Raw genomic sequence first — 24,750 nt, forward strand, 5'->3', positions numbered from 1 at the left:
ACATTTACATCATCCATACCTGCATACACAAAAAAAAAATAAATAAATAATAATAATAAATAAATGAAAAAAGATTTACACAGGCGTTACATTTATTCAATGATTCAACATTATTTCTTTTGGTGCACGTTACCAAAATCAAGATCATTATATATTGACTTTTATCATATGTCACAAATACAGACACATTACAAAATCTATGTTCCAATTTTTTTGAATTCTAGCAATACAATTCATACTCAACGTTACAGAGTGAAAAGATATATGTCCTAATCTTTTTGGTCTTTTCTTTCCGCTTTAAGAATGAAAGAGGAGGAATGTCTCAGTAGTTCTAATCAATTAGATAATTCAAATATATTTTTCTTATGTTTGACATTACAAACTTGCACTACGAAATCAAGTTTCATTTAAATAGCAGATGCATATATGCTATCGTATATTTGCAATCAAATCAAGACCAAATGGATTAAATGGTCTCAATCGTTTAAAAATATTTTCAGATGAGAAATATGAATTTGAACTACATAAAAGTCGAATTGAATTATATCCAATTGCAACACATTACAAATTCCGCAACGTTACCTTATAATATGGAAAATCAAGATTATACGTTTCAGCAAGAGCCTGTAATTCTTGATGGATAGATATAGAAGAAAGCAAATATGGTATGACCTTCTACAAAGTTGAAATTGGGTATGTTTTGCTCATTTCTGCTTTTTGAATTTTGTATTGATTTTCGAGAGATATTAAATGAAGAGCTTAATTTTTGGGTGATTTAAAAATTGTCAGTTACAAAACATAGTTTGGGATCTAATTTTGGTATATAGTATTTCTTAAATTATTTATCAAACCTCACAGTATTTTATGGATTATTAAAGTAAAATAGTATAATTTGAAATTTTATTTCATAATGATGTAAATACGAATTTTTCTGTCTAGTTTTATCACACTGAATGTGCCATTCATGTTTTCATCATTCTGGAAAAGGAAACTAAGCTCATATTTGATTTTGATTAAAATCTGATTTTACTCTAAGTCAAAGTTAAATAATTAATATTAATCACCTCTTTCATGGATCTCACAACTTTTCAACAACGCATTTCGAAAACTTCTATTATAATCTGCTAAAAATCTAATTTTAATCCCCACCGAACATCCGCTAAACCCCATTGTGATTTAGATAAATTATATTTTTAGTAAATTTAAATAAAAATTAATGGAATACGTAATTCAAAAGTTGTGAGTCCTGTAAAACAAGTGTTAGAAATTAATGTAGTTGAACAAAACAGGGGCTAAATAAGAAAGTTGACGTGGTTAGATTCCTATTTATGAAATCCAAACGTGTGGCTCAACATGATGTCTTATCTACACATAAATTGTCGTGGTCACACTCCATTCGTCTTAATAGCTTCATCTCCCAACTCTCAGATACTTGAAAAGTTTCCTCTCCTAAATCGCAGCTGATGGCGTCTTTCACTGTATTCCCCGTCACCCCATCTCCGGTAAAATCATCGTCGAACTCGTTTCGATCCTTAGTTTTATTCATACAAATTATAATATATGCTTACGCAACTTTGTTTATTTTTCTGGCCAGCTGTGCTCGAGCAAGAATGGGATGAACTCATCTTCACAAGCAGCGCTCATAAAATGCGTGAGAAGCAGCCATTTAGTTCAAAAGGAGAATAAGATGAGGGTCTCGTGCATGGCAAGTATTCCTGCAGATGATCGAGTGCCTGATATGGGAAAGAGGGAGCTCTTGAATTTGCTCCTTTTGGGTGCTCTTTCACTTCCCACCGCCGGCATGTTGGTTCCTTATGCTTCGTTCTTTGTCCCACCTGGGTAATTTTCCAATTCTTTTCATATCATTCCTGTAATAATCCTATTGAAAGTCCAGTGTGATTCTTGTTGTCGGGTTGTTAATTCCATAAGCTTAAATGTGAATTCAAAACATTGATGATTTGTATGCTTAACCGCAGTGAATTACTTCAAAGGGGGGAAAAGCAGATTATTAACAATACTATAATTTTCTAAAAAAAATAAATAAATAAAATTGCTTCGTTTGTTTTGGAATAGGCAGCTCTTGTGAATTTCTAATTGTTGCATATTTCCTCTCTAATGTTAATTGTAAATATGAAGTACGTGATGCACTCTTGCACCAGTGGCAGTGGCACCAGTCGGATTGAAAAGAATTAATCTTAACAATAATCGGGAAATTAGAGAATGCACGCAGATTAGCTTAAATTTTAATATTTTTTATTAGGATTTAACACCCTTTGAATGTAATTCTTATCGTTTTTGAAAGAAAGCAGCAATTTGAAATCTAGAAATCAATACCTTGGAGAGACATTATGCTTCATTGCTTCTTTGCTGACTCGAAAGTTTAAGATGTTGGAGACGAAGCACAAATATTTGTATCTTTACCATGAGAGATTTTTTGATGATAAATTTTCATGACTTGTTCAGATGTATAGAATCTTTTGGCCATTAAGATGTAAATTCTCCATCTGTGCTGTTATTCACCTTCATCCTGCTTGTCTCAACAGAGATGGTCACCTAATAATCATATGGTGTAACATTTACTTTCTATTTTTATCCTATATAAGGCTATAAATTCAATTGCTTTCATTAATGGATGTAAAACAATAGCCTGTCTTCTTTTTGTTCTTCTGTTTCGTGAACTGGGAAATTTCCGTGCAGTCTTTGCCAATTCACGTTTTGTCTATACTATGTTGACTAGTTTCTTTGCTCTGTCATTTCTTACATCACAATGTTACATGTTAATGCGAACCAAGAGCAGGACTGGAGGGTCTGGTGGTGGAATCGTAGCCAAGGATGCATTAGGAAATGATGTTCTTGCGGATGTATGGATCAAAAACCATGGACCTGGGGATCGGACCCTTACACAGGGATTGAAGGTAATTTTCATTTAAAGTATTAGTTGAATTTCCATTAACTGTATTTGGGTTGAGTAGAACAACCGACTACAAGATGATGCTTAGAAGGAATATTTCAATTGTAGCATTTGGAAGGCAAAATATTTAAAGAGAATTTTGTCGGCTTAATAATCTTGTGGTCGATACACGACTATTCATTGAGCTCACACATCTTTGACCCTTTCTCTTTTGCCGTCACAATTCACATGCTCAAGTGGATTGTGCTGAGACAAATTTGAATTCATTGGACATTAAAGTTAACATAGGAGGAATTCACTCTCGTAATTGATGAAGATAGATCTTGTGGATGAAAATCCTGAGTTGATGCTGCATTTTTTTTTAATTAAGTAATAATTTATTAAAAATCCCTCATTTGTGATGGAGGAAAACCGTGATGAAAGACTCAAACAACGTCGCTATACCAAAACAGTTATCAAAACATGTGAACTAAAACACCTTCAATCACAAAAGACACCACTACCATAGCCTGTTCTACATCTCACTTCCTCCAATACGCTACCCCCATCATCTCTAGACAAAGTAACCCTCGAGCAATCCTTGATACATTAGTCCAGGTATTAAAACGTCTCCATAGGCCTTTTGCTCATAATCTAGCTAAGTGATCTGTCACTTGGTTCCCCTCACTTCATTGATGTGCCACCTGATATTCAAATTGCTGTAATAAATTCAAAAGATATCCCAGAAGTCCCATAGATGCCACAAAGAACACTTCAAAGATGAAGTCTATGAAACTACCAACAATGAATCGCACTCGATATCAATATGGTTTACGCCCAACTCACGACATAGTTTTAGACCTTCAATAAGTGCTCCCAATTCAACTTCGTTGTGGGTCCCCTCACCAAAATTGCTACTGAAAGCTAAAATCAATTCACCTCTTGCATTCCTTATTACTCCTCCCCCATCAATTTGTCCAGGGTTCCCAAGACTGCTACCATCCACTTTGAGTTTCACTAGATTATGATATGGTTTTTTCAACGAAACCACTCGAATCTGCTTAGTTATGATTGGTGCTCGAGGACCTCTAGCATTTGAAGAACATACTCATCATGACTAGTTAGCACTTTTGCATTTGACAGGTTAAGAGAAACCTGTTGTAACCAGAATTTAATAGATAAAAGCACATCCTCAACATATTCATTCTTATCCTCCATCCTTGCTTTATATCTTCTTGTCCAAAGCTTCCAAGTAATTAAACTTGGGAGCAAACCAATCAAACATCCTACCTTTGGTGATCTTTTTGCTCTTGCCTACCATAAATTTATTCTTTCCATCCAATTTTTCTTGCCCTCCATCACACACCCACCATAGCTCCTACTTTCCTCCACATTTTGTCCGCAAAGTCGCTAGAGCCTAGAACATGAGATGCATTTTCCTCGTTGGCCTATGGAGCAGCAATCTCATTTTGATGCAAGAGTAATGCCGACTGACTTAATGCGTTCATCAACACTTAGACTTTCATTAAGAGCTTTCCACATGATCACGGAAACACACTTAGGCAGGGCGTTGTTCCATATCCATGTCGCCCATTCAACTTGAGCATCCTGCATCCTCACTACCTCCTAAGCAGATTTAAAAGTGAATAAGCCATTTTTATGTGGTTTCCAAGTCAACAAATCTGTTCCCCTTCTTCAAGTTCCAACCTGAGATACAACTTGATTTTCCAGAGTGTCACCAACAAGGTATCTCAGACGAACCATATACCATCCATTTTCTAAACTGAAAAAGATATAGTTCGACCCAACCAACACCTAGAGCGGGGGTGAATAAGTGTTTATGCGGAATTAAAACAATTAATTAACTTATGCAACAAGTCACATAAATTATGCATTGCTTATATTCATTCACACACTTTATCTACCTAAGTTGAATTATCGGTTGAAAAATAAATAATAAAAAGCAGTAAAAACACCACAAAATGTTGACGGAGAAAACCCAACTGGGTAAAAACTCCGGGCACAAGCTAGTAGAGATCCACTATCGAAGATATTGACTTACAGTACGCCAGACATAATTGAAACTAACAATTCTCTGACCTCCTTACTGTATCAACCAAAGCTCTCCTGGATTCTGCAGATCTGCGCTAAAATCCCAACCTTGAATATCTTCTACTTCCCGTGAATCACCAAGCACTCCAGCTCTTCAAGCAATTTCCTTCCCGGATCTTCAAACAGATGATCTTCTAGAAGTTGATATGGAGATATGAAGGGGTGTTTTTTGTTTTGTGATGGTTGATGTTTTTATTTAAAAATCATGAGAATCAAAAGATGAGAAAGATCGAATGTTTGACTCTAAATCCTTTGGAAGTTAAAAGAAGTTCTTGTTTGAATGTTTTCCAAAAGTATTTAATGAAAGTCGAACGTTTTGTTTATATAGTAGGTCAAATTTGGAAATATGGAGCGTTAAAAATTCGCGAGGCATTAAAATTACCAATGGCCAGATAACACCGTCGCTCGAGCGAGGTGCTGGCGAAACTCGAGCGACGCACCTTCGTTCGAGCGACTGCCCAGCGAAACTCCAACGAGACCGGTTCTGCAATTTTGGCTCGAGGCGAAACTCTAGCGAAATCAACGCGCCGTTTGCATCTTCAAAGCATGCCACTTTACCCTAGACCTATGCTATGAAATTTATTAAATTGCAACTCTAGTCCCTGAACTATTCGACCTTTACAATTTAGTCCCTGACTTTACAAACATGACAAATAGGTCCTTTGGTCACAGATTGCCAATTACACATTTTCCTAACAAACTTCCCCTTTGGCATTCTGTGACAAAAATACATATGACAGTCAAGGAAGAAATAAACATGACTTCAAACAACCTATCTATTCAACCAAATTAGCAATCTCTTGTTGAACCTATTTCTTGAAAATCAAAAACTCAAATACCAAGTGTAAAAGCATGTGAAATGGAAACAGTAAATAAAAACAAAAAATAGATCATATATCATTAACCAGATTAAGAAGCAATAATAATGTAAGTCAAAAACACCAAAAACATACATTAGTATTGCCAAAACATCAAAAACTTAATCTAGTCACCAAAAAATTTATATCTATCTATCCAAATATCGATATCTATCTATCCAAATATCTACTCCCCTTTTTGTCACAAAGGACAAAGGATCAAAACAATTAACTAACTAACTACGAGGCAGCACCTCCAGCATCTGAAGACTCAGCTCCGCTCTCAGCACTCGTGTCCTCCTCCATACTATCACGAATCCAACGCAAATGACGCTAAAGCACTGCAAGAGCACGACGAAAAGAAGAAAGCTCAGCTGATTGACGCTCCGACGCAGTACGTAACTACGTGATCTCTGCCATCATACGAGCCTGCTGCTCGACCAAAGTAGACATCTGTCCCATAAGCGTCACCATAGGGTCAACGGGCAAAGCAGCCACCCCAGGAGCAGAGTTAGATGTCGAAGGAAAGGTAGAACTAAGTGGATTGGCCGAAGGAAAATCCGTACGCGGCGGGAGAAACACACGGGAACCTCAAGTAAGAATCTCAGTAATAGGATCAAAGGGCTCCGAAAGATCCAAAACATCAACGGCCGCTGCCTGACCTGTAGCATGAGCAGAGGAGAAGATGACGGTACATGGGATCGACTCTGATGAATGGTCTGCTGTCCTATCGGACGTCCTATGCGACAAGTCGAACCCTCTGGAAAGGAAGCACCCAACGACAAAGCAACCTTATGAATCAAGCAAGCATAAGGCAACACGATCCGACTCCCAGGAGTACGAAATGAAGCCAGAATATTCTGGCACACAAAATTAGGAAAGTTGATCGAGTCCCCATGAAGAAGGGCATAAAGAAAACGGGCACGCACCATAGGTAATGAAGAGGTATGGGCAACCGGCCACAGGTTTGTACACACTATGTGTAACAACACCTGACGATCAGTAGGTAATGACCCCGTGGCCATCGCCGAAGGCCCCCCGATAGACGGGGTGTTCAAAAGCGTCGATCGAACAAGAGCATCGGCCGAAATAGAAGCAGGTAAAATATAGGGACAAGTCAGATGGGTAATCTGAGGTATACCTAAAGCATGAGCTACAACCGACGGAGTAATCCTAAAAGAATGACCTCTAAGAGTAACCTGAAAAGACGAGCCGTCTATATCATGAATATTAGCATAGAATTCCTGAACGAGGAGTGGGGGAGGAGGTGAAAGACCAACAAGAAGGGGCTCCCAATCCCGGGAAACAAAAATGGCGACGATATCAACAGGAAGGTCAGATAAGATTATCTCACGCTCCACGAGAACGGGGCGTAAGGAGAACTGAGAAGTGAAGACCTCCTGAGCTGTAGCAGAAATGAATCTGGAACGACTATACGACGTCGAACCACCAGCTGGCTATGCAGAGGATCGAGACTGCTTACGGGCCATCTGGCATACAGAGAGACGGAACTAATAAGTAAGATGAAGAATGCACGTGATACGATGCACTATGATGTGAAACACTGCATAGCTAAACGAGACACGAAAGAGATGCATCGAAAAACGTGAACGACCCGTAGAGCAAACGAAGCATGATGTAAATATACACCAAAAATATGTGTAAAAACACTCAACATGGCACGGGAGGGCAATGAAACAACGACGGAAAGGAAAGAAAGAAAATAGAAGCACAAAAATGAAGGAAACAAAAAAAAAACATATAACTAAGGACTTGCATTGTACATGTGGCGTGCATCACTTTGGTACACAATTTCAAGTACATACGAGACGCAACCACACAACCAAGCACAGTCCCACAAACTAGAAAACATGCTCTTTAAAATGAAACAAACCACGCAAGAAACGGAGTAACGAAATGCAAGAACGGACTTAATGAAAATGGAAGAAAAACATGAAAACCACATAACCAAATGAATGAAAAACGAACAATTCAATGGAAATCGTGATGCAAAACGCGTGAAATAACATCCAATGAAACAAAGGAAGGACGAAGCCTACATTAATGAAGGAACAATCAAACAAGAACACAAAAATAAGCAAAACACACGAGGAGAATGAAAGAAAAAAAAGAAAAAAGAAAAAAATACCTCAATTTGATGTGTAGCAATGAAAATCCGGAAGAATAATTGTTTTAGGGCCCCGAATTTATGTGATCAATGGACGAAATATGGAAGAAGTCAAGAAGAAACGAAAAAACAAGAGTGAAATGGAAGAAGTTGCGCGAAAAAATGAAACAGGACCTTTTAAAATTGACCCGTCGTTCGAGCGAGGCCTTAGCGAGATTCGGGCGACAAGCAAACTGCTTTTGTAGCTCGAGCGAAGGCTAGGCGAAACTCGAGCGAGAAACCAAATGTCAAAAATAGCACTAGAAATTTGAATTTTAAGAAATACGGCACAATGTTCAACAAATTACGAAATTTGCCCTAAACTATTTTAAAAAACAAGTGAACTACGTAATAGTGGAAAATAATCCCAAAAAAAAAAAAAAATAGCATGGAACCAAATATGCAATTGAAGCCAACAATAAGCATAAAATCACAAACTCGACAATCAGCACGTAGACAAATCGTAAATCCACACATAGTTTAGAATCCTATGGAGGAAAGTGTATACAGAATATCACCGTGAAACGTGCCACGTAGTCCATGCAAGTTAGACTCAAAACCTTAAATTAGTGAGACAGGACACGTGAAAACAACCAGACAAAGGTGAATGTCTACCAAGTGACAGTCAGATCCAATTCCACGAGGACCTATATCAATTATTATGATTGTCACAATTTTACTCCTCCTAACTGTATGATTCCATTTTTTTTTTAAATAAGAATAACAAAAGAACTTAAGTGCAATGCAATCCTCATTAGGCAACATAAATGACCCCTGTAACGAACTTTGGGCCGGTGACTCCCAAGTCAGACGACCATAGGGCACCAGGTTAGAAACCCCTCAAGCTTAATTGTTCGAGTCAAGTAGGCCCCAAAGATAGTTATAAGTTCAACAAATAACAAAATAAAACTGGGGGAAGACAATATTGATTAGGTTACACTCGTCCCAGATCACGTCAAATGTACATACAATCCCAATCATAGAAAAACACCATCCCAAGTCTCACCCATGCGGTCAAGACTCACTTACAGGACTACAGTGTGTGCTGTGTGAAAATGAATGACGAGCCATATACTCTGAACTCCACAGTCAAAAAATGAACAATGATGGAACCTCAGACTCATACATATGAAGAAAAATAGAGTTTGATCTTTAATGCGAATGCCATAATTGTTACATAAAGGCCCAAATTTTTTTTTAATATAATTTTATTATTATTATTATTATTATTATTATTATTATTATTATTATTATTATTATTATTATTATTTTTATTTTTTTATTTAAACATACGAATATAACACACAAAAGAAGACTAAACTCACAAAAAAATGTATCATACACTCATATGTGATGAATGCATAAACATGCATGAATCTATGATCAGATAGGTGAGCAAACACCAACAGCTGTCCGAAGCGACTCAAATCTCAATCTGTCTAGTGGTTTCGTAAGTAGATCAGCCAATTGATTATCAGTAGAGACATGGTCGAGGGAGATTACATGCGATTCAATAAGCTCACGAATAAAATGATGTCGTATGTCTATATGTTTCGTTCGAGAGTGTTGAATGAGATTCTTAGAAATATTTATAGCACTTGTATTATCACAGAAAATAGTCATGGTCCCTTGACTAATCCCATAATCACTCAGTATCTGCTTCATCCAGAGAAGCTGAGTGCAGCAACTCCCTGCAGCTATGTATTCGGCCTCTGCCGTGGATAGAGATATAGAATTCTGTTTCTTACTTAACCAGGCTACGAGATTGCTACCCATGTAAAAATAATCCCCTATCGTACTTTTCCTATCATCTGCGTTCCCGGCCCAATTGGCGCCGGAGTAACCAGCTAAGTCAAGATTGGAATTCCTAGAATAGAATATCCCTAGATCAATTGTACTACTCACATATCTAATGATGCGTCTAACAGAGCTTAAGTGTGATTCTTTTGGATCTGCCTGAAATCGAGCACACACACCAATACTAAAAGCAATGTCAGGTCTAGTAGCTGTGAGATAAAGAAGACTACCTATCATGCTTCGATATAGGGAAGGATCTACACTCTTACCTGAAGGATCACGACCTAACTTCAAGCTAGTACTCATAGGTGTCCTATTATGCTTCTTACTATCTAGCCCAAAGCGTTTAACTAGATCCTTAGCATACTTAGACTGTGAAATGAATAGTCCATCCTTTGTCTGTCTTACCTGAAGTCCTAGGAAATAACTCAACTCCCCAACCATACTCATCTCAAATTCTTGCTTCAAACACTCAGCAANGTGAAAAATGAACAAAGATGGATCCTCAGATTCATACACATGTTGGAAAAATAGAATTTGATCTTTAATGCAAATGCCAGAATTGTTACATAAAAGTCCAAAAAAAATTTATTTTATTTTATTTTATCTGATTTTTTTTATATTAAAACACACATATAACACATAACAGAAGACTAAACAAAACAAAAGAAATGCATCACACACACAGAGATCACACGCAAGATATGAAGTGATGAGGTACATATGTGATGAATGCATGAACATGCATGAATCCATGATCAAATAAGTGAGCAAACACCAACAGCCGTCCGAAGCGACTCAAACCTCAATCCATCTAGTGGTTTCATAAGTAGATCAGCCAATTGATTATCAGTAGAGACATGGTCGAGGGAGATTACATGTGATTCAACAAGCTCACGAATAAAATGATGTCGTATGTCTATATGTTTTGTTCGAGAGTGTTGAATGGGATTTTTAGAAATGTTTATTGCACTTGTATTATCACAGAAAATAGTCATGGTCCTTTGACTAATCCCATAATCACTCAGCATCTGTTTCATCCAGAGAAGCTGAGTGCAGCAACTCCCTGCAACTATGTATTCAGCCTCTGCCGTGGATAGCGATATAGAATTCTGTTTCTTGCTTAACCAGGCTACGAGATTGCCACCCATGTAAAAACAACCCCCTGTCGTACTTTTTCTATCATCTGCGTTCCCGGCCCAATCGACGTCGGAGTAACCAGCCAAGTCAAGATTGGAATTCCGAGAATAGAAGATCCCTAGATCAACTGTACCATTCACATATCTAATGATGCGTCTAACAGAGCTTAAGTGTGATTCTTTTGGATCTGCCTAAAATCGAGCACACACACCAACGCTAAAAGCAATGTCAGGTCTAGTAGCTGTGAGATAAAGAAGACTACCTATCATGCTTTGATATAGGAAAGGATGTACACTCTTACCTGAAGGATCACGACCTAACTTCAAGCTAGTACTCATAGGTGTCCTAGTATGCTTCTTACTATCTAGCCCAAAGCACTTAACTAGATCCTTAGCATACTTGGACTGTGAAATGAACAGTCCATCCTCTGTCTGTCTTACCTGAAGTCCAAGGAAATAACTCAACTCCCCAACCATACTCATTTCAAATTCTTGCTTCAAACATTCAGCAAACTCAAGCTAGAGACTCAAGAGGAGAGCCAAAAATTATGTTATCGACATAAATCTGAGCAATGGTGATAGTTTCATCAACATGTCTAATAAATAAGGTCATATCTGCACCTCCTCGAGAGAATTCATGTTCTTCAAGGTATGATGTAAGTCTCTCATACCAAGCTCTAGGAGCTTGCTTCAGATCATAAAGGGCTTTGTGTAGTTTGTAGACATAGTGGGAAAACTTAGAATCAACAAATCCTTTTGGTTGTTCCACATGGACTTCTTCTTGAAGAAGTCCATTCAAGAAGGCACTTTTAACGTCCATTTGATGCAATTTGAACCCTAAGGTACAAGCAACAGCAAGCAGAATCCGAATAGACTCAAGTCGTTCAACAGGGGCAAAAGTCTTTTCAAAATCAATTCCTTCAACTTGAGTATAACTCTGAGCAACTAATCTAGCCTTATTCCTAATTATAGTACCTTGGTCATCTGTCTTATTCTTAAAGATCCATTTAGTACCAATAACATTACAATTCTCAGGTCTGGGAACTAAGATCCACACATTGTTCCTACCAAATTGATTGAGCTCCTCATGCATCGCATCCGCCCAGCACTCATCACCAAGGGCCTCTTCAACTTTCTTAGGTTCTACCTGAGATACATAGCTAGTGTATGCTAGATTGTTCAGTACTCTCCTACGAAGCCTCATACCTTCATCTAGATCCCCAATGATATTGTCCTTAGGATGATTAGACTTAACTCTAGTCGATGGTTCCTTAGGATCTTTATCTCGATCTTGGGGAAGTGTTTTCTTTTCAGGTGTTTTAGGTTTTCCAAGAGATGATTCAGACACAAGTGGCTCAGTAGAATCACTAGAACTTATAAGATCACCATCTCTATCACAATTTTCAACACTCTCCCCCTCATTTACAGCATCATCTATCACAACATTTACTGACTCCATCACCACACGAGTACGTAAGTTATACACCCTAAATGCTCGGCTATTTCTAGAGTACTCTAGGAAGATTCCTTCATCACTCTTCGATTCAAACTTACTCAAGTTCTCTCTATCACGCAAAATGTAGCACTTACTTCCAAATACTCGAAAGTACTTAACAGTAGGCTTTTTACCCTTAAGTATTTCATATGGAGTCTGATCGGTCTTAAGTCTAAGGTAAACTCTATTAATTATGTGGCATGCGGTGTTAACAGCTTCTCCCCAAAAATGTAGGGCTAGTCCCTTGTCATGAAGCATAGCTCTAGCCATGTTCTGAAGAACCCGATTCTTCCTTTCAACCACCCCATTTTGTTGAGGAGTGATAGGGGAAGAGAACTCATGCAATATCCCTTGATCCATACAGAAACTCTCACGAATAAAATTTTCAAACTCTTTTCCATGGTCACTACGCATTCTAGACACTTTGAGATCTAGTTCATTGCTAAGCCGTTTACACAAAGACTTTATGAGATCACATGCATCAGATTTTTCCCTAAGCAATTCTATCCATGTGAACCTCGAGAAGTCATCTACCACAACTAGAATGTATCGCTTATCTCCTAAACTCTCAGTCCTAGATGGTCCCATTAAATCCATGTATATCAATTCTAGGGGTCTTTTGGTCAAAATTTTAGAAGTCTTCTTATGGTTTCCCTTAAGTTGTTTACCTAGTTGACATGGTCCACACATAGCATTTTCACTAGGACCTATTTTAGGCAAACCATCTACCAACTCTTTCTTAGCTAGTTGTACTAGACTCTTATAGTTCAAGTGACCTGACCTTTTGTGCCAGAGTTCACTCACATCAATTTTAGCACTCCTACACACATAGTTAGAATTAGGCAAGACTCTATAACAATTATCAGTTGTTCTAACCCCTTCAAGAACCACCCCACCAGACGAATCATACACAGTACATCTCTTTTGCACAAAGCTCACCTCAAAATCGGCATCACAAATTTGACTAATACTTAACAAGTTAGATTTTAAACCTTCCACATAAAGCACATTAAGAATCAGAGATCACAGGTAAGCCATGCATTTGTACAGTACATTTGCCAAGAATAGGTGCAGAATCCCATCTCCAAAGGTAACCATACCACCGTTACATTCATCAAGAGTAGTGAATAAAGCCTTATTACCACACATATGCCTAGAACATGCACTATCTAGGTACCACATATTGTAATTTTGGGCTTTTAATGCAACATGAGCAACGAAACACTTTTCTTGACCTGAATGTCTAGCTAGATCGCCCTTTTTGACCCAAACTTTCTTAGATGATAAAGTACTCCTAGTAAGCTTAGTAAGCATTTCAGTCAAATGACTAACCTGATTAGACAGAGAGCTAACCTGACTAGGAATGTTCTGATTTCTACACTCATTGCCTAACTTATAGCATCTAGGTCTAGTGTGTCCTAGAGCTCCACAGTGGTGACAGGTGGGAATGAACCTAGGCTCAAAGGTACGTGGCTGTGGGTATCTAGGTATGGAGTTCCTACATGATTGATGACTCTGTTCTCTCGGAACATTCTTACCCTTATTTGAACTACTAACAGCATTAGCTTTCTTAGAGGCAGAAACAAAAACTGTTTTAGAAGGTCCAACAACATGTGTATTACCTTCAACATATCCTAGACCCTTCCTATCTCTTGTAGGCTTATTCATTCCTAAGATATTGTCCAATTTCGTAGTCCCACTCACGAAAGTCTGAAGATGAGCATTAGATTTCTCCAATTCACTAGTCAAAGTCTTAATCTTGTCCTCTAACTTCTCATTGACACACTTTAACTCACTACCACTCTTAAGGGAATCCTGAAAATTACTAGCAAGTTTCTCTTTTTCTCTTTCAAGTTCATCAACCTTTTTGAGTAGGACTTTATTGACCTTTTTTATTCTAAGACTCTCTTTAAATAAAAGTTGATAAGCTTCTTGTATGTCTATCTCATCCTCAGCCTCACTACTAGAATTATCGTTTGGAAATTCTTTCTCAACCTTGTCACTCTCCTTATCAGATTCACTCTTAACAGTCGATACAAATGCCATATAGTTTCCTTCGTCCTCACTATTAGAAGAATCCTGTCTATCACTGGTCTCAGATTCATTATCTGTAAGTAAGACAACTAAGGCCTTACCTTTCCCTTTTTTTTTTTGTTCTTCTTATAACTAGGGCATTCATTCCTATAGTGACCTATACCTTGACACTCATGACACCTAACCAAACGTGGTTTATCACTCGACCTTTTATTGTTAAACGTTTCAGTTTTTGCTTTTGTGAATCTGCTAGGAGCTCCACTCTTTTTATCTTGAGGTTTTCTCCTATTCTTGAGAACTTTTTGGAATTTCTTAACAAAGTATACAATTTCCTCGTCCCTAAGTGACTCAGAATCAAAAGATTCATCTTCTTTGATAGATTTTAGGGCTATGGACTTTCCTTTCTTAGGTTGTGTAATAGTGAGTTCATACGTTTGCAACGATCCTACTAGTTCTTCAATTTTAACTTCATCTAGGTCCTTACTTTCCTCAATGGCAGTGACCTTAGGCCTAAATCTCTCAGACAAGGACCTAAGCACTTTTCTCACAATTTTAGACTCGGGAATTTTCTTACCTAGATTGAAGCTAGAATTGACAATGTCATTCAATTTAGCATAGAATTCGTCAAACGTTTCATCATCCTTCATTCTCACTTCTTCAAACCTAGAAGTTAACATTTGTAGCTTAGAGTTCTTTACCGTTTTAGTTCCCTCATGTGTAGTTTCAAGAATATCCCAAACCTCTTTAGCAGTTTCACACATTGACACTCTCCTAAACTCCTCGGGAGACACGGTCATAAACAGGGCATGAAGACCCTTGCTATTCCAATTACACTCAGCTATTTCATCTTTAGTCCACAGTGATATGTCAGTAAGGTTAACAGTTCCTGATATGATAGAAGAGGGAGGTTTCAAACCATTTTGCACACTTACCTAAACATGCTCATCTAAAGATTTAAGAGACGCACGCATTCTAACCTTCCAATAGGCATAATTACTTTCGTCAAAATATGGAGGTACAGAAAGTGATTGACTCATCTAGACAAGTATGGGTCAGGACTCGAGATTTGGCTCTGATACCACTTGAAAAAGATATAGTTCGACCTAACCAACACCTAGAGGGAGGGTGAATAGGTGTTTATGGGAATTAAAACAATTAATTAACTTATACAACAAGTCACATAAATTATGCATTGCCTAGATTCATTCACATACTTTATCTACCTAAGTTGAATTACCGGTTGAAAAATAAATAACAAAAAGCAATAAAAAGACCACAAAATGTTGACGGAGAAAACCCAACTGGGTAAAAACTCCGAGCACAAGCCAGTAGAGATCCACTATCGAAGATATTGACTTATAGTATGCCCGATATAATTGAAACGAACAATTCTCTGACCTCCTTACTGTATCAACTAAAGCTCTCCTGGATTCTGCAAATTTGCGACAAAATCCCAGCCTTGAATATCTTCTACTTCCTGTGAATCACCAAGCACTCCAACTCTTCAAGCAATTTCCTTCCCGGATCTTCAAACAGATGATCTTCTGGAAGTTGATATGGAGATATGAAGGGGTGTTTTTTGTTTTGTGATGGTTGATGTTTTTATTCAAAAATCATGATAATCAAAAGATGAGAAAGATCGAATGTTTGGTTCTAAATCCTTTGGAAGTTAAAAGAAGCTCTTGTTTGAATGTTTTCCAAAAGTATTTAATGAAAGTCGGACGTTTTGTTTATATAGTAGGTCAAATTTGGAAATATGGAGCGTTAAAAATTCGCGAGGCATTAAAATTACCAATGGCCAGATAACATCGTCGCTCGAGCGAGGTGCTGGCTAAACTCGAGCGATGTACCTTCGCTCGAACGACTGCCCAGCGAAACTCCAGCGAGATCAGTTCTGCAATTTTGGCTCGAGCAAGGTCAGGGCAAAACTCTAGCGTTTGCATCTTCAAAGCATCCCCCTTTACCCTAGACCTATGCTATGAAATTTATTAAATTGCAACTCTAGTCCCTGAACTATTAGACCTTTCCAATTTAGTCCCTGACTTTACAAACATGACAAATAGGTCCTTTGGTCACAGATTGCCAATTACACATTTTCCTAACATAAACAAATTTCATTGATCTTCAGCGTTGGTTATACAACCTGCGTTACTTGTGCACATAGAGGCCCTTCTTTTGTTCATTTATCGAACCAGAAAAAGCAAGAACCATCACTTATCTTCCATTGACCGCGTTCAATAACCTTAGACAAACAATTTCTCACTTATCTCCAGAAACTCGTCCCAATATAGCTTAAATTAGCTCTATCCAAAACCCTTGTTTAGAGTACTTTGCTCTAAAAAACCTTGCCCACAATGAATCTGCAGATAAAAAACGTCAAGCAAACTTCATGTGTAAAGCCCGTTGAACATCTTCAAATTTACGTACTCCAATCCCCCCTCCAGTACAGGTCGACTCATTTTGTCCCACGAACACCATTTTTTCCCGGTCTTTCCATTAATTTCACCCCAAAAAAGGATGAAAGAATGGAATTTAAATTCCCACACCAGATTTAGAAATACGTAACACCGATAGTAAGTATATAGCCATGCTAGAAAAGACGTGACGAAGGAGCACTAACCTGCCCACTTGTGATAGTAAAACCATCTTCCATCCAGCAATTTTTTTCTGAATTTTACCAGTCAGAGACTCTAAATGTCGAGCACTTAACATTCCTTGAACAATTGGCACCCCCAAGTTCAACATAGGAAATTGGCACTCTTTGAAACCTGTCTCCCGTATGATGAAGTTTTTTTGTTCAAAAGAACTAGATTTTGAGAAAAAAATGGCCGACTTTTTTTTGTTGATAAGCTGCCCAGACCAGCCTTCATACATATTCAACACCTCCATTAAACCTTTCGTCAACTATTTATTCCCATTAGCAAATATAACAAGATCATCTATATGCATAAGGTGAGAAACCAAAGGAGCACCCCGAGGATGAGAAAATCCCTCAATTCGTCCAGTATCAAGGTTTTTTTCAGCAATCTAGCCAAAACCTCCTACATAATAATGAAAAGATAAGGAGAGAGTGGGTCGCCCTGCCTTAGACCACGTGTAGACTTGAAAAAGCCTTGTGTGGTGCCATTCATCATAATTGAAAACCAGGGCTTTGTTATGCACTGATCAACCAACTGATAAAATTTTTTCGGAAAGCCAAAAGTCTGTAAAACATGTCTCAAGAAACGCCGATCCATCCTATCGTAAGCCTTCACCATATCCACCTTGAGCATTACATTTCCCCCTCCCACCTTTTTATTCATAGACTGTACTAACTCTTGTGTAAGAGCGATATTTTCAAAAATGCTTCTCCCAGCAATGAAAGCCCCTTGCTCAGCTGAAATTATTCTTGAAAATAAGGCAACCATTCACGACACCAAGATTTTTGAAAAAATCTTGTAGACTACAGAACACAAACTTATAGGTCTGAATTTATAAAAACCAGTTGATTTTTCCACTTTCGAGATGAGAACAATGTAAGAAGCTGTGTAAAATCGAGAAAGCTTTCCTCCTCCAAAAAAATCTTGCGCAGATTCAATCACTTCCTTTTTTACAACATCCTAGCACTTAATAAAAAAGCTTGATCCAAACCCATCTGGCCCAGGGGAGCTATCCATGGGAATCACAAAAGCAGCTTCTTTTATTTCCACCTAAGTCGGCATAGCACAAAGGTACTGACCCTTTACCTCGGTCACGGTATTATCTATCAAATTAGATAAATTCGGTACTACCCCCACGTATTCTTCAATGAGAGAATTCTCAAAATACCTTACTGCTTCCTTATGTATTTGTTGGGGAGAAGATTATCGTGTCCCATTCTCTAGTAACATTTGATCAAGCATCCTGTTTTTGTGGTGTTGAGCAATTGCGGCATGAAAAAACTTTGTGTTGTTATCCCCCTCCCTAAGCCAGCGCTTCTTAACTACTTGAGCAAGTCTAATTTCTTCTCGCTTCTGCCATTTCGCTAGCTCAACGTTGGACTCTAAAAAATCCTGTTCCACCTCATTGGAGTATCTTTCTTGTAATGACTCTTCTAGTATCTCCACTTTCTCCTGAAGCTCTGTTATACTGTGATCAACCCTGTCAAAAACCTGTTTGTTCCATATTTTGAGAATCACTTTAGTTCTTTTCAACTTTGCAGCCAACTTCTGTAGGCCTCCCAACTTCACATCTTGGTACAGTCACTCCAAGCTTCCTTAACACACAACATGAAGGATTCATGTTCACACCACATACGCTGGAAGCAAAAAGGTGGGGGACCATATAAGACACTGGGCTGCTTAAGATGTATCATCATTGGACAGTGACCAGATGTCTCCTTAGCCAGCAATTTCAATCCCATATTTGGATACAAACTAGTTGCCATTGAATTAGTAAGAGTCGGGTCCAGTCGAGCCCAGCACCTTGCTGTTCCATTTTGTTCATTACACCAGGAAAACTTCCTCCCCAGAATTTAATTCCATTAACCCACATCTATCAATACAGTTATTAAAGTCATCCATCGCTGCCATAGGTCGTGGTTACCCATCCCTACCCTCCAAATCATTTTTAATGATATTAAAGTCACCAGTGACAAGCCAAGGTACACCACTAACCATAATACTCTCCAGTTCCAGCCATAGTGACCTCCTTTCTAAAGCATTACATTTAGCATAAATGAAAGAAATCATCATCGTACCTGATCCCTTTGTAAAGATGCCATGCATAGCCTGATTCGATGCTCCAATCCAATCTACTGTGAACTCTTCCCTCCAAAAAACCCAAATCTTTCCCTCCTCTTGCTCATTGGACATACAGTTTGTAAACTGTAATTTTCTGGCCAACAACCTCATCTTATTCTCCCTTTGAAAAGGCTCTAAAACTGCCAAAATAGCCACATTATGTTTTCTCACCAAACTACTAATCCTTCGCCTTGATGTTCCCACCCCCGCACGTTCCAGATCAACACTTCATCCATCATAAATCCAACCTTGAAGGGCGTGCTCGCACCCTGTGTGATAACATTACCGAATGACCTTATTTTTCCTTCCTACTATTTTTTCCAGTCCTATGTCAGAATTACAATCACCATATCCATTCTCATTCATCTCCCCATCAGCCCCACCATCTGTTACATTTCCAGCCATATATTCATGTTCTACAGGATCGTTCACATCAACCGTTATCATACCGCCTTCCATTTCCACTGTACCTGAAGTAGGGTCACTTATGATTGTATTTATATTCTCAACAAAAACTTCCTGATATGAGTTGGACTGTTCTCTTATTCCATCACTCACGAGTCCTACTTCACCTTCTTCTAACATCTCAACGTGATTGTCTATTGAGTTTTCCTTAGCAACCAAATCATTCCCATTCCCCAAATTAAGCACAGAAGTATCTTGACTTTGAGCTACATTGTGTGATTGTTGATGAACTACTTCGTCAACACCAACTGTTAAATCCTTTATCACGAAACCATTCTCGATTTGTTTCTGACTCTGATCAATCAAAAGATGGCAGTCTTGATTCTCCTTCGAATCCACAAGGCTTAATATCTCTTTACCTGCATTAACCTTCTTAGTTCCATTCGACGCTATATCATCAGTCTGCTCATTACTGGACCATCGATCTGCTTCATCCCACTTGGCCCTGCAATTTCAATCTGTTCTGTCTCCAAGCTGCCACCCTTTTGTATTTTTCGCCATTCCTGTCTCTCCTTCACAGCCGGTTCATCTTTCTTAATTTTCCCAGTAAGTGTCTGCACATTTTGGCCTACTCCGCAGACTGCTTCAGGATACCCCTGCCTTCCACACGTCTTACAGTAATAACCCGTCTTCTCATACCTTACCTCCTGCGATATGGTCTTCATGGGTGATACCGCTATTGGGAATCCCTTAACAACCTTATCTAGCAAGTCTACCTCCACACACATTCTAGCACCCATTGCCCTTGTACGCTTCAAAGTGGCATGATCTGTACCCAAATATCTTCCAAATAGAATTGCAAATATCCGAAGACAATCAGGTCTATATAAATGCATCGGCAGTCCAGGGAGGAAAATCCATTGCGTCACAATAGAAGGCTCTCTTTTCAGATCAAAATCAGGAGTCCATTTAAAGACGCGAAACTTAGCTCCCAGCAAGGACCTTCCCTCTCGAGCCCAAACATGAACTAAATCAGATTCATTCTTCAATTGAAGAAGCACATGAAACTCATCCATATAACTGATTGTTGGATTCTCCTTCAGCCCCCATGTGAATTCTGATGATTTAGGCCAATGACATTACCAAACTTTAGGTCCATTGGTTGGTAACAATGCTACTCTTGCAAAATCTGAGGAAAATATGTCAACAACAAGAACATCTACTAATTTATTTCAAAAACTTATTAGTAATCTGTATAAATTTCAGGGTGATCCGACCTACCTTGTTGTGGAGAGTGACAGAACACTGGCAACATATGGCATCAATGCTGTATGCACTCACCTCGGCTGTGTGGTTCCATGGAATGCTGCTGAGAACAAGTTCATTTGCCCCTGCCACGGATCGCAATACAACAATCAAGGAAGGGTTGTTAGAGGACCGGCTCCGTTGGTAAGTGCAACAAATTAATGCAATTATTTATCACATTCTGAGATAAACTTTAGAACATTTCTGCTAATTTCTTGCTATCTTTTTTTGTTGATATTTTACTTTGCCAAATTTACTGGAACAGTCGTTGGCCTTGGCTCATGCTGATGTCGATGTCGATACTGGGAAGGTAGTGTTCGTTCCATGGGTTGAAACAGATTTCAGAACTGGTGAAGCTCCATGGTGGGCTTAATTACATTGATTTTACTTTGCTTGTGATTTGTATGAAAACCTTGATTTAGTACTATAGCATTTGCTATCCAGTTATATTTTGGCATGCTTGTTAGTTGTATATCCTTGTGAAACATGATATATTACATTTTGTTCAATTTTACATAATTAATATAGTACACAATATCGGAGAAAAGAAGAACTGTAATTTATTTATTCCTCAATTTATTAAACCTCAGAATTTTTCATTTATAATATTATGATATTTTTTTATTTTAATTTATAATAGAACGTAAGTTAGGTTTAAGTACATCTATTAATGCAACGGTGGGTTGCTTAAAAAATTGTGCGACCTAAAAAAAAAATAGACTGTATTTAAAAGAATTCATCTTCAATTCAAGCAGTGGCCGTAAAAGAGAGAGGAAAAAAAAGAAAGAAAAAAGAAATAGAAGCAATGTCTAAAGGGACATCTATGTTGATTTACCTAGCAAAATTTTAACTCTTTCTCGCTCGCTCTCTCGTGTTAAGTTATATTTCTTTTCACCCCCCAGGGCACATTCAAGTTGGCGAAACAATCACATTGGGGGGTTCTGGAACCAAGCGTGGGGAGTTCGATTTTTGGTGGGAACCTTTGATCCAATAAAGGAGGAATTATTGGTGGATTAATCACCATGGAGGAGGCTTCCTTTGGAGAAGGATTAAAAGCCATGTGGAAACCTGGTAACCAATAAGGACACATCCTGCGATTTCCTCCCTGAGCAGCTGAGGGGGGTTCAAATATATATGCGACCAACATACTTAATCTTGGGAGTTGTCCGTTCTTGAAATTCGAAGGCATCTTATACTTATATAGGGATATATGAGGAGATATAATTCAAAAAAAATAAAAAATTAATTTACCATAGCAAAGATTGAATCATTGGGTTTAACTTATTCAAGTTAGGTCTCACAAGAAACTACTTAGACAAAATATGTACACTTAACAAGACTTCTCTTTTTTCACAATAACACGTACAATCCATAGAAAATTATTTATCGTGCTTTTGAGATTGTGTTTTAAAAATGTGAGGGTCGTGATTGTGATTTCGAAGTTACTCGTTAGCAAGTCATTTGATTTTAAGATCGACGTCAACGATAAATGTTAAATTAACTACTAGCGAATGTTGTAAAAGACCACATTTCCATTTAAATTTAAACTAAATACAAAATCATTGCATCAAATGATAATTCAATAATTCCCGATCTTAGTTCGCTAAAAAAAAAAAATGATCCGCAATGCATTTTTCCTCGAATTATAACTTCTTAAAGTTTGGAAACGTAATATTCTTAAAGTGTTAAAGAGCATCCTGAAAACGATTACACAATTTGAAGATTCTCCCAAGTCATTTGAACTGTCGGATTCCCCGTGACTTCTTACAATTGTAAGAGGATAAATGAAGATGGCGACAAACATTCAACCGTGATTCTCTCCCTAAAACATTATTTTTAAACGCTAAATATTTGTTTCCCTATGAATTGTTTTAGATCTAATCGATATTTTCCATGTTTGGGTTCAAATATATATGCGACCAACATACTTAATCTTGGGAGTTGTCCGTTCTTGAAATTCGAAGGCATCTTATACTTATATAGGGATATATGAGGAGATATAATTCAAAAAAAATAAAAAATTAATTTACCATAGCAAAGATTGAATCATTGGGTTTAACTTATTCAAGTTAGGTCTCACAAGAAACTACTTAGACAAAATATGTACACTTAACAAGACTTCTCTTTTTTCATCAATAAGAACAAACAAAAGTTACCCAACGATATGATTTCAAGTGAATTCATTCTATGGATATAATGAAAATAATATTAATTAGGATGTTGCAAGATTGTCTATAAACTTAGTAGAAACGATGATTTCATCTATAAATTAAAGTAAATATATTCATAAAAAATGTAAAAGAATTATTGCCATCGTAGTGACAATAATAGATAGACTTCCTCGGACCGCTAGTAAATAGAAAATAGAGTCTGAACGTGACATGAAATTTTGAAATTTACAGCGTGTGAAAGGACAAAAATGACCCTGATTCCACCTTTTGTCATTTGTCAACTAGCTTCACGTGATTCCCCGACATATCACAATCACATACACAAAAAAGCAGGTGGCAACATGTAACTTAAAAGAACAAAATAACCCAGCCAAACCCACGACCCTACACAAAAAGAGATCCAAGAATGATGAAGGGCAAAAGTGTAATCAAAGTCCTAGCAACTCCAAATCTTGATGAAGACGAATAGTATTTCTCGAACTGTAACGAGTCGACGGCCAACGGCATGTTCTCCTGGTCGGGGCTGCACTTAATCTTGGGAGTTGTCCGTTCTTGAAATTCGAAGGCATCTTATACTTATATAGGGATATATGAGGAGATATAATTCAAAAAAATAAAAAAATTTATTTACCATAGCAAAGATTGAATCATTGGGTTTAACTTATTCAAGTTAGGTCTCACAAGAAACTACTTAGACAAAATAAGTTAATGAGCAATTTTTCCTAAAACTTAACAAGACTTCTCTTTTTTCGTCAATAAGAACAAACAAAAGTTACCCAACGATATGATTTCAAGTGAATTCATTCTATGGATATAATGAAAATAATATTAATTAGGATGTTGCAAGATTGTCTATAAACTTAGTAGAAACGATGATTTCATCTATAAATTAAAGTAAATATATTCATAAAAAAAGTAAAAGAATTATTGCCATCGTAGTGACAATAATAGATAGATATCCTCGGACCGCTAGTAAATAGAAAATAGAGTCTGAACGTGACATGAAATTTTGAAATTTACAGCGTGTGAAAGGACAAAAATGACCCTGATTACACCTTTTGTCATTTGTCAACTAGCTTCACGTGATTCCCCGACACATCACAATCACATACACAAAAAAGCAGGTGGCAACATGTAACTTAAAAGAACGAAATAACCCAGCCAAACCCACGACCCTACACAAAAAGAGATCCAAGAATGATGAAGGGCAAAAGTGTAATCAAAGTCCTAGCAACTTCAAATCTTGATGAAGACGAATAGTATTTCTCGAACTGTAACGAGTCGACGGCCAACGGCATGTTCTCCTGGTCGGGGCTGCACATGGACTCGTGGGGAGGGTGCGCACTGTACATGATGGCTCGCAACACGGCCGAGACAGTAGGTATGTACGCGGTCTTGTTACGTGCCAGCAGCCACGTTAGTCCCATCAATTGGCAGTCTCGACTCAACATTTTGCTAGCGCGGTCACTGCTTTCGCGGCCTAGTTCTTTTGTTCGATTTTTGCCATCACTAGTCAACTGCAAAAATAATCACAACCAAAGGGCAATTCAGACATTTCCATATTCAATTTCTCAAGCTAAGGTGCCAAAAAAAAAAAAAAAAAAAAATTTTTTTTTGG

The 24,750-nt window shown here is 37.8% G+C and overlaps 1 protein-coding gene across 1 annotated transcript; it reads left to right on the forward strand.

The window, feature by feature from the left end:
- The first annotated feature begins 1,370 nt into the window (after window positions 1-1,370).
- LOC111389733 (cytochrome b6-f complex iron-sulfur subunit 2, chloroplastic-like) lies at window positions 1,371-21,560 on the forward strand. The gene is made up of 5 exons (XM_023014685.1): window positions 1,371-1,502; window positions 1,595-1,839; window positions 2,798-2,915; window positions 20,923-21,105; window positions 21,227-21,560. Exons 1-5 carry the CDS (start codon window positions 1,464-1,466, stop codon window positions 21,332-21,334), a joined length of 693 nt encoding a protein of 230 aa, XP_022870453.1. The 5' UTR covers window positions 1,371-1,463; the 3' UTR covers window positions 21,335-21,560.
- The last annotated feature ends 3,190 nt before the right edge of the window (window positions 21,561-24,750 follow it).

The sequence above is a fragment of the Olea europaea genome, unplaced genomic scaffold (assembly GCF_002742605.1).
Source record: "Olea europaea var. sylvestris unplaced genomic scaffold, O_europaea_v1 scaffold617, whole genome shotgun sequence".
Taxonomy (NCBI): domain Eukaryota; kingdom Viridiplantae; phylum Streptophyta; class Magnoliopsida; order Lamiales; family Oleaceae; genus Olea; species Olea europaea.

Excerpts from the sequence above, each read along its gene's own strand:
- LOC111389733 (XM_023014685.1), top strand. The coding sequence starts at position 1,464 with ATGGCGTCTTTCACTGTATTCCCCGTCACCCCATCTCCG. Across the intron at positions 1,840-2,797 it reads TCGTTCTTTGTCCCACCTGG|GACTGGAGGGTCTGGTGGTG; the intron begins GTAATTTTCCAA and ends AACCAAGAGCAG. Across the intron at positions 21,106-21,226 it reads TTAGAGGACCGGCTCCGTTG|TCGTTGGCCTTGGCTCATGC; the intron begins GTAAGTGCAACA and ends TTACTGGAACAG.